This window comes from Setaria viridis, chromosome 5 (assembly GCF_005286985.2).
Source record: "Setaria viridis chromosome 5, Setaria_viridis_v4.0, whole genome shotgun sequence".
Lineage (NCBI taxonomy): Eukaryota > Viridiplantae > Streptophyta > Magnoliopsida > Poales > Poaceae > Setaria > Setaria viridis.
In genome coordinates, this window is record NC_048267.2 from 35,044,926 (window position 1) to 35,055,578 (window position 10,653).

Genomic DNA, 10,653 nt, shown 5'->3' on the forward strand with positions numbered 1-10,653 from the left:
AATAAATACCCAAAATGTTTCCATAACAATAAGTTTTAACAATTTTAATATGTAAAGGAGATAAAAGCAAACCTATTAAAATTTATTTTACTATTTTTGGGTGCTCCTTTGATTTTTGGTGAATTAAATAGTGCATCAGTTATTAAATGTATTTTTAAAATCAAAAACTCCAAATCTTATCTGAAACCTCCCCTTGAAACTCTTTCTACCGGCCCTCCTTACCCTACCCTCACCGACGCGTGGGGCCCTTTGGACCGGCCCCTCTCTCCCTTTCTTTTCTACCCGGCGCCCCCCCTTTTTCCCCTTACTCTCCCTGGCGCATGGACCCCCAGCGCCACGGGCTTCTTCCTCCTGGCCCGCAAGGCAGGGCGCGGCAGCAGGGGTGGGGTCTCACTGGCGGCGGCTTCCCTGGCGGCGTGGTCGGGCTAGGGAGAATCCCCAGGCCATGGCGCACCCACGGGCGGCGCTTGGCCCCCGGCGGCAGCTTGAGCTGAGCCCCCTACGGGTGGCGGCGGCCAAGGCCTCGGTCGGTCGGCGCAAGACCCGGTTGGCGGCGCAAGTGGCCGGCGGAGGCGTCCTATGGCGTCTACACGACCTAAGGAGCCTCTAAACCCGAGCACAAGAGTGGAGAAAGGGCGGCGCGGAGGGCTCACCGGAGGGGCAGTAGCGGCGGCGGGCGTACAGGAGATGCGGCGGGTGTGGCTCGCCGGTGGGACAACTGGTGGACGGGGTGGTGTAGGGTGTCGGCGAGGGGCTAGGGGAGCTTCGGGTGGAAGGAATCGAGGATTAGAGCGGCGGTGCGGTGGAATCGGCTGGCGGCAGTGCCGGTCACCCGAGCTCTGTTTTGTGGCGGTGAAAAGAATGGTGGCAGGGTGAACGGATGAGGGCGGGAGTGGTACAAATACGAACTTCTACCGCATGCATGACGGCCACATCGACGACTTGAAGGCGTGCATGGCGCGATTGGGATTGTTGCGCTGGCCGGCGGGCAGAGGTGCCGGCGGCGGCACGGCTCTGTTCCTGCTCGCTTGTTTCCCTCTTTCTTCTTCTTCTTCTCCGAAATTCAGACTTCCCCATCGACCACTTTCAAATCCGAAGGTCCAAATGTTCCTTAAGCAAACTTGTAGAGTAGCCCAAGTACTTCATTTGATAGATTGATCTCCAACCGAAATGAGCACCCTAAGACCGAGATTTTGAAGCTCAAAGTTTCTGCCAGAACCTCCTGTTAACTGAACTTCAATGGTTCAGTTTCGTCAGGTACGGTGCAGAACCATTTATACCTCTTTGAGCTTGATTTAAATTAGGCAAACTTGTTCCATGCAGCTTGACCCTTGCCCATCCTTGTTCTACAACTAACAAAGACTCCATTTTGCACATGAACTCATATATCTTTTACACTAAATTATTCTGAATTTTGCTCCAAACATAGCCACTTGTTGCTGTTTTCAAACTTAGGAAAAATGCAGTTCAGTAGTTAGGCCGAAAATGGCCAGAGTGCTGACTTTGAGCCTCAATTTAAATTTGATTCCTTCACTATTCCTGATCAACAACACCCTATTAAACTTGTCCAAAGATCATGCTTCATTGTTGTGCAGTTACCTTGGTCCACTTGCTTGGAAAGTTTGGCAGAAATCAATTTTCAAAGTGGATACTCATCATGTTTTTTTTTCTGAATTTTTCTGTTTTCGGATAATGAATAGTAGTCACTTGATTTTGATTTTCAATTGCATTTCTTGAGGAGTTTGGGACTTGATTTAATATCCAATTTCATTCCCTTAAGTTCTAACCTTCCTCAAGCCTCAACTTCATATTTTTGGTAAATTTTTTCGAATCTAAATCTCCAAATTGCAATTTTGGCTAAATTCGCCTCAAATTTGACTTTGACTCAAGTTACCTTCCTTTAATCCTAACTTCACCATTAGCTTCTTAAGGTCATACTTAAGTTGTCATTAATAGTAGGTGTTACACAGAATCTTCCTCCAAAACAGCGAGGAAGGGGAAACTTCCCCGGTTTTCCCAGTAGAACATTACTTGTCCTCCACCGATTTACATTACCTAAGGCATTCTATCCTAGCGAAGGTGCTCTTTTAGGTTTTTCATGTTGGGTGCCTCGGATGCAATTTTACTGTTGCTTGTACTGTTACAACATTTCGTCTCCTTTCATCAAATATTGAGATTCCACACTATTCCAATTACACTACTCTACCTCCTACACTATAGACTGCAAAGACCTTGAACGTGATGCCTTCTTAGGCGGATGGGACTCCACATTTACACCTATGTCCCTGCACTTGCAAAGGCTATATGTACCATTTCTTAGGATGATTGAACATAACGGCGTATTGAGCACATGGGGGTGCAGCACTCCTTATATTTAACCCTCCTCTCCTAAATCCTTCCACGCCACTGAGCACGAGTAAGACTCCTATATCCTTCCACGCCACTAAGCACAAGTAAGAACTATGGCATCCGCAAGATAGAGAGGTCGTGGGAGGATGTGAAGAAGAGGGGGTGCTCCTATTCCAACCATCACTTGGCCAGGTTCTTTAGGCCCAACGGAGTATGAGACACCCCTCGACGAGTTCCCTCTGAAGGACAGGGCTAACTACGCCCCTCCAAACTCCCTTAGGCTTTATGATGACCATCAGGATGTGTGGCCAATGTGTCACCATGGTGTGGCTTGTGTCGTCCAGCTTTATAACGGCTACGGTGATGGAAGTCACCGTTTCTTTCGTTGCCCGTATGGGTTGGCGAGTAAAGTTATTACTTCATTACTCTTCCTAAGCTTCTCAGCTTCAAACTAACATCACGTTCAAACCTTTCTCGATGAAGGAAACTACTACTACGCCAAGTGAGTCGATCCACCACTTCTTGAGCCAACCTAGGAGTACATACACTACCTGAAGTGTAAGATTTTTGACATGGAGCGTAAGGTCGAGGATATTCAGTCCGAAGTTGACACGAATCCTTGGGCAGTTGACATCGCAAGTGACTTGATTTGCACCAATCCATGGTGCAAGTGCCCCTACCACCACAACAAGGATCATCCCCCATCTCCGCCATCCTCTGGGGGTGCTGGCTATTATGGAGCTGGGCCATCGCAGTCCTCGCAGAGCCATTTCTACTAGAAAGTAGACATGGCTCTTTCCCCGGCTATTTCAATTACCTAAGGTATGCTAGGTTTAGCAGCATGCCACTTTCCTTGATCCCACTGATAACGAGTAGGCCCAAATAATTCGATTCGGGTAGTTGCCGATCGGTTTAGGAATTTCATTTGAATCCATTGTAATCTCGCTAGAAACATCTATGTATCTAATGGTCGGGAGTTCAATCATTTCCAATTATTTTGTTCAATCACTCTACCTCTCTCAAATTACGAAGTTACATATTGCAATGGAACTACATATTTCACTTCTAAAAATATTATACAAAATTACGTGAAAAATAACTAATCAAAATTAAAATAGAGTCATAGTCGGTTCAAACGGCTATAACTCTGCTATAGCCGTTTGAACCGGCTATAGCATCCTACACCCTGCTAAGGCCGGCTAAACCTGGCTAAACTAGGCAGGGGGAGCCTGTCGCCACTTCAAACGGTGGAAGGCCACCTACCACCGTAAGAAATGGCTAAAGCAGGCTACCACCGTTTCGTACGGCGAAAAAACACATGTGCAGCGCTCCGGGCCACCGACCGCCAATCCCACCGACGGAAGCGGACCTACCGCCATTTCGTATGGCGGCATAGGTCCATTTCTGCAAAGTTTTCATTCGAATATTTATTTCTGCAAAATCATAAAACAAAAAATATAAACATAAAAAAATTCTTTAACAAGACTTCCGCCGTTTGAAAGTACTATTGTTGGATAATTTACATTCAACTTTTTATAGAAAAAATGCCATAATAATCTGCGTGTTGCGTGTTGCCGCCTTCCGCTTCTTAGAACCTAGAATCAAGACCAGTTTGGTAGGGCTTCGACTCCTCTAAAAACGGCTTCGGCTCTGGCTCCTCTAGTGGAGTGGCTTCTCCGGCTGTTCCTCCTTTTGGAAAACCGTTTGGCAAAACGGCTCTTCCGTGTAGTTTAAAATGGTTAGATAAGATGAAATACGCATAATACCCTTTCCTTTTTCTTTTCCTTTTTCTTTTATTCCTATTTATTTTCTTTCTTTCTTTTCTCTTCCTTCATTATCCTTTTCTCTTCCTTCGTTATCCTCCTCCCACCACCGGCCTCCTATTCCATCGCCTCCCGGCCGTCGCCTCCCGTCGTCGCATTCTCCACCTTCCCGCTGCTCATTCCTCCTCTCCTTCCCCCTCCACCACCGCCACTGCCCATGCCACTCCGGCCCTCTGCTGCGCTCGCCGTTGGTCGGCCACCGCCGGTCCGGGCATGGCAGCATCCGGCCTAGATACGGCGCCGCCATCAGCCGCCGGAGCGGGTTCATGGCGGCACCGTCTTCTGCTGCGAGCACGAGGAGAGAGGCGAGGCGCCCACAAGGAGAGAGGGGAGCAAGATGGGGTGGGTGCGACAGAGGGAGGCAAGGCGCACGCGACGGGAGCCGCACGTTGTGCCCGTTGTGCGGTGGCAATTTTGCCGTAATTTTGACGAACTCGAGGGGCACTCGGTAATAGGCTCGCTGGGCATGCGGGACGGAGTCGCACGGAGCCAAAAAAACCGGCTCCGTCTTCCACGTGCAAAAAGTGCTCCGGCTTCTCCTAGCTTCTCCCTAGGAGCTGTTCCTTTTTTCTCCCTTTTGGCTCGGCTCCACAAAAACGGCTCCACGAGCCAGAGCTCAGCCCTCCGATCTAGACAGGCTTCTCGTGGTTCTTGAGAACCAGTGCACTAGTACTCTGCCTGTTGAAAGATGCATTGGAGCCTTGCCTTCTGTCGGAGAGGAGGGAGGGCAATCTGAGCTAGGTGCACAGTACAGACTATAGAGTACAGACCTAACAATGCGCGGAATTTGAGAACATCCTTATCCCTTCGCTTTCCCCTCGCTACAGTTCCAACAGGGCGAATCGAAGACGATTCTCTTTCCGACGACCAAATCGACGGGTTCTCCTCGCCTCCGGTGGCCTCGCCGGCGCTGGAGGATGGGGAACCTTCGATATGGCCGTCCGGTGTATATACCCTATATTACTAGGCTTGGTTTGAGTAGGTTAGGGTTAGTTTGCTCGCCGGCGTTGTTGGCGGTGGGGCTACGGTGGCCGGGAGCGGCGGCGACAGCGGGGCTGCTCTATCGGCAAATAAGCTTCTTCTCCGACTACGAAGATGATTCATTCGTCTTCATCGGCGAAGTTCGTGGGAGGTTAGTTGGCCTCTCTTTTGGTTTTGCCGAAAGGTTCCTGTCGCCGCTTTCGTTCGATTCCGGTCGACTGAAAGAGGAGATGGTGAATCTTTTGCGGCCCTCTTTCCTTCTGCTGGCTGCTATTGTTGGTGGCTTGGTGGAGTGGATTCTTGGGCTGCTGGATCTGGTTCTGCTGCAGTCGGAGATGTGTGTTGGAGTATCTTGTACCCTGTTCGGCTGGACTTATAAGCTGGCTGAAAAGCTGAAATGGTTGATTTGTTGAGAGAGAAAAACATTGTTCGGGGGTTGAGCTGAAGCGAACAGGTTGTTGGTTTCGATGGATCCATCGTTGAGGGAAGAAGAGAAGATGTTGAATCGAGGAGACCGACGACTGATGCTCTCGTACCGAGAGTCTCATGCAGTTATCCAAGGTTTGGAGTCCGTCCTTCGATTTGGATCGGGAAGTCTGGTGGATGGATGGATGGTCGAGTATGCTTTCTGGCGAGTAGTTGGAAGGAGCCGGCAGCCCGTCGTTAGGAATAAGATAAACAGTAGGAACCTTTCTGTAATTTTAGGGTTGCTAAAGGTCTTTTCTGTAAGAATGGGATGTACTGTGCTCACTTTTATCCTTTAATATATGTTATATCCCGTTTTCGGAGGAAAAAAAACCTAACAATGCAGCTTGTACTTGCTTAATGGAAAGCACTCTCCACGTAGGCTCTAGTCACACTAATACTGCTTTTAAGCATGCACTAACAGAATAGATGACTCTGTTACTGGACCGCGTCCTAAACATGGCACCTCGTACGCTCTGCCTGTATCCAAGTTCTAATCTGACGATCACCAGAAGGAGGCATTACGATCTGACCAAATGGCATTGCCACGTGCCCACACAGCTGGCTCCAAATGCGCACAAGTACTACCAACTTCAAGGCCTTCAAGGGGGAAAAACTCGACTTTCCCCTTGGATAGGTGAGCCACTGAACTCCATGCACAGACAGCGCGAAACAACCTCTGCACGCGCCATTGATTCCTCCCTCCGAAGACGGTCGAGCTCGTAGTACAGGCCGATGTAATGACAAGTGCCATATCCGTGTCGCTCGGCCACGCCGTGTCGCTCGCCGACGACGACGACGCGCGTGACAGATGGCTAGCTCTGCGTCCGGTGCCGCCCCTCCTCCCTGATGCCGCATCCAACTTTCAATGGAGCCGCAGCGATGGCAGGTGAGACTGATCGAGGGCAAGTAAATTCGTGTGACTGTGGCAGCAGCTATTCAAGGAGGAGACTGGCGACGGACGAGGCTGCCAGCCCGCCATTAACGCCGCTCCTGCGCGCGCGTTGCGTGGCGAGAGCGAGGCACGCATGTACGTGCCTGCACAGACGTACGCCCCATCACCGTGCCGCCCCCTGCCGGTCGTCGGTCGTGAACCCTCGTCGCGCCGCGTGCGCGCGCTCGTCGCGGCGACGGCGACACGGCGACACGGCGGCACGACTAGCACATGGCCGTCAATTTGTGATGCACTGGCGCTCGCCGGAAGGGCATGGCGTTGGCGACTCGGTGCTGGCGCGTCGGTGGCCGGTGGGTGCAAAGTCTGACGAACTGGGTCGCGATAGTGGAAGGATGTAGCTTTGCAGGCCCGTGTAGACATGACATTACGGTCCATTTCCGTTTCAGTGACTCCCCAACTCCTGCGGTTTCCCTCTTTGGAGTTGCAGAGCATTTGCTGCAGCATGTGCTGATGTGTGCACACCATACTTTGCCCAATCCAAGCGAGAAGGCGGGAGCTCGTTATATATTGAGCCACCCCTCGCTACTTGGAAAAGCTCCAACAAGCACAAGAAGCTAGCTCATTTCCTCCTTGCAAAACAGTGGAGATGGCTAGGCCGGCTCTTGCGTTCTTGTGCTGCTACCTGCTGCTGGCGTCAGTCGCGGCTGCACGCGGTCTCGGCGACGGCGAGCCTCTCGGCCGCCGGAAGAATGCAGCGCGCCGTCTCCGCGGGGGCGAGCCCCTCGGCGCCCGGAAGAACCCCGCCGACCCACACAGTACGCAACTAGGCATTCTAGTCTTCTAGACTTCCAGTTTCTTGGGTCTTGCCCGTTACTTAACTGACACGACGTGAAATGAAACGCGCGTTCTGATGTGTGTTTTCTTTCCTTGCAGCCTCACCCGGGACTCCGAACTGCTCGCCGGCGCCGCCACAGAGTGGTGGTGGAGGGTATATCCCGCCATCGCCATCCTCCGGCGTGTCCCCGACCACGCCAGGTGGCGGTGGCGGCTACTACCCGCCCTCGCCGTCCGTCGGCACCTCACCGACCACGCCGACCACGCCTGGTGGCGGAGGCGGAGGGTACTACAACAACCCGCCGTCGCCGGACATCGGCACCTCTCCGACCACACCGACAACACCTGGTGGCGGCGGTGGCGGGTACAATGCTCCCCCGTCGCCGTCCAGCGACACATCCCCGAGCACGCCCGGCAGTGGTGGCGGGTACGGTGCTCCCCCGTCACCGTGCAGCGGCACCTCCCCAAGCACGCCTGGTGGCGGTGGCGGGTATGGTGCACCTCCTTCACCGTCCAGCGACACCTCCCCAAGCACGCCTGGCAGTGGTTGTGGCGGCGGCTACGGTGCACCCCCTTCACCGTCCAGTGGCACCTCCCCAAGCACTCCTGGCAGTGGTTGTGGCGGCGGATACGGTGCTCCCCCGTCACCGTCCAGCGACACCTCTCCAAGCACGCCTGGCGGTGGCGGCGGGTGCAATGCCCCTCCTGCACCGTCCGGCGACACCACCCCAAGCACGCCTGGCGGTGGCGGCGGAGGGTACGGTTCTCCTCCGTCACCGTCCAGCGACACCTCCCCAACCACGCCTGTTGGCGGTGGCGGGTACGGTGCACCTCCTTCGCCGTCCAGTGACACCTCCCCAACCACGCCTGGCGGGGGCGGCGGGTACGGCGCACCTCCTTCGCCGTCCTCCGACTCCTCGCCGACCACGCCGGGCGGTGGCGGCGGGTACTACGGTCCACCTTCCCCGTCCTCTGATACCTCCCCGACAACGCCCGGCGGCGGCGGCGGGTACTACGGTCCTCCTTCGCCGTCCTCTGATACATCTCCGACGACACCATCGGCACCCAGTGGCGGCTACTACGGCCCTCCCTCGCCATCCAGTGACACTTCACCGACCACTCCCGGCGGCGGCGGCGGCGGCGGACACTACGGCCCCCCTTCGCCTTCCTCGGACACCTCTCCGACCACGCCGTCAACACCTAGCGGCGGGTACTACGGTCCTCCTTCGCCGTCCAGCGACACCTCCCCGACGACGCCCGGCATCACGCCGACTCCCGACGTGCCGTTGCCGCCTATCAGCACGCCGCCGACGCCGTACTCTCCGCTGACGCCCACGCCGACTACCCCGACGCCCTACGACCCCAACACCCCGCCCTTCGCCGGCCCGTGCACGTACGTAACTCCCTACCTAAACCCCAAACCCCTCATGTCTACACACGCACACATTACTTCTGCGTGCCGCCATTAACGTAACGTACGTGTCGCTCGTGCCTTTGGCCTTGTTCGCAGCTACTGGATGACGCACCCGGGCGTTGTCTGGGGCCTGTTCGGGTTCTGGTGCCCACTGGTGCGGCTGTTCGGCCCCAGCGCAGCGGTGCCGTTCGGGCACGACCTGACCGTGCCGGAGGCGCTGGCGAACACGCGCCAGGACGGCGTGGGCGCGCTCTTCCGCGAGGGCACGGCGTCGCTGCTCAACTCCATGGTGGACAACAGGTTCGCTTTCACCACGCAGGAGGTGAAAGACGCATTCGGCGCCGCGCTCAGCTCCGGCGACAACGGCGCCGCCGCGGCGCAGGCGCAGCTCTTCAAGAAGGCGAACGAGGGACGCGTCAAGTAGAATTGGGCGACGGCCGTATGTCCCCTAGGCATGCAGTCGCAGTGCGGCGATGCACGAGCAGTTCAGGGTTGAAGTGCTTTCCCCGCACGTGTGTTGATCATGGGTTTGAAGTTGCTAGTACCCTCTAGTGTATTAGGCGTGCATGTCAGCTTGTGGTCTTAAGTGGATGCAGGGGGAGTGCTTCTGTTGCTTTCTTCTCTTTTCTGAATTTGTGATCCTTTAGTTTCGCGCAGAATGTGAGTATTCGGGCTTCTTTTGGTTCCTCCTTCCCCCTTTAACCAGTATCGCAGAGGTGATCAAGTGGTAGAAATGGAACCGAAGTTCATCTTCTACACTTAAATTGAGTTGAAATTGCTTCTCACTTGTAGAGAACTCGTCTTTAGTCCCGGTTGGTAGGTTGTATATCTCCCGAAAATTCATCCGGGATAAACCAATCGAGACAAACGGGGGGTCTTTAGTCCCAGGTCCTTCAACCGGGAGTAAAGTCACCCAACCGGAACTAAAGTTCTACTTAAATTTGCCATGCAATCGAGACAAAAGGGGATCTTTAGTCCCAGATCCTTCAAACCGGGAGTAAAGTCACCCTTTAGTCCAGGTTGGTTTGCCATGCAGACGCCCTGCATGGTGCCTGAAATTTCATGCATCACGTACGTACCCCGGCCCTTTTGTTACCTGAAATTTCATGCATCACGTACGTACCCCGGCCCTTTTGTTAACCTTTAGTAGTTGAGATTTTTTTATAATGAAATCAACTAGTATTTAAACAAATGAAATTAGTAATTATACAATTACTATATATATACACAATTCTTAGTATATACACAATTCAACTAGTATGATGAAATCAACTATACAAATCGATCTTAGCGCGTATTATATATACAAATCAAACTATATATCTAAAATCTTCCCATCGAGGTGTTGCTTGGAGTGTCTAAATTTCGTCCATCGTAATAAAATTCTCCTTGTGGATTTACCACCTCGTCCATTAGGAATCCAATGAGACCTTCACATATTGTCGCTACTCTTTCTTTCTTCAAGAGTCCTTGTTGAATATTTAACATCTATAATTTGGAAATATGTGAATGTTACACGAACAATTAAATATAAAGAGCTAGAAAATAATTAACGATTAATAGTTTTATTTTATGTACTTTAAAATTGTGCGGCGTCACCTTTAGTCCCTTGGGTCCCATAAAACTGTGCATGTGCTCACAGATGTAGTAGCCACATAGATTATTCCCGAGTTCCTGTCTTAAGCACTTTAGTGCGAAAAAAATAAGTTATGAAATATTCGTGTTATACAATATACTAAATGTGCAGACTTCATACGTACCGGGAAGTTTGTGTTCCATGTAAGTTTTTCTTTGAATGGACCTTTGTGTGTCCTTATGAATTGTTTCCATGCGCTGCGGATTAGAATAATGAATGATATAGTGTAACAGGGATAAAATTTAGGAAACAAACT

The 10,653-nt window shown here is 52.4% G+C and overlaps 1 protein-coding gene across 1 annotated transcript; it reads left to right on the forward strand.

The window, feature by feature from the left end:
- The first annotated feature begins 6,954 nt into the window (after window positions 1-6,954).
- LOC117855389 (uncharacterized) lies at window positions 6,955-9,525 on the forward strand. Its single transcript, XM_034737732.2, has 3 exons — window positions 6,955-7,328; window positions 7,447-8,740; window positions 8,858-9,525. Exons 1-3 carry the CDS (start codon window positions 7,160-7,162, stop codon window positions 9,183-9,185), a joined length of 1,791 nt encoding a protein of 596 aa, XP_034593623.1. The 5' UTR covers window positions 6,955-7,159; the 3' UTR covers window positions 9,186-9,525.
- The last annotated feature ends 1,128 nt before the right edge of the window (window positions 9,526-10,653 follow it).

Coding starts and splice junctions, on each gene's coding strand:
- LOC117855389 (XM_034737732.2), top strand. CDS start 7,160: ATGGCTAGGCCGGCTCTTGCGTTCTTGTGCTGCTACCTGCTGCTGGCG. Junction 7,329..7,446: donor GAACCCCGCCGACCCACACA/GTACGCAACTAG, acceptor CTTTCCTTGCAG/CCTCACCCGGGACTCCGAAC. Junction 8,741..8,857: donor CCCTTCGCCGGCCCGTGCAC/GTACGTAACTCC, acceptor CCTTGTTCGCAG/CTACTGGATGACGCACCCGG.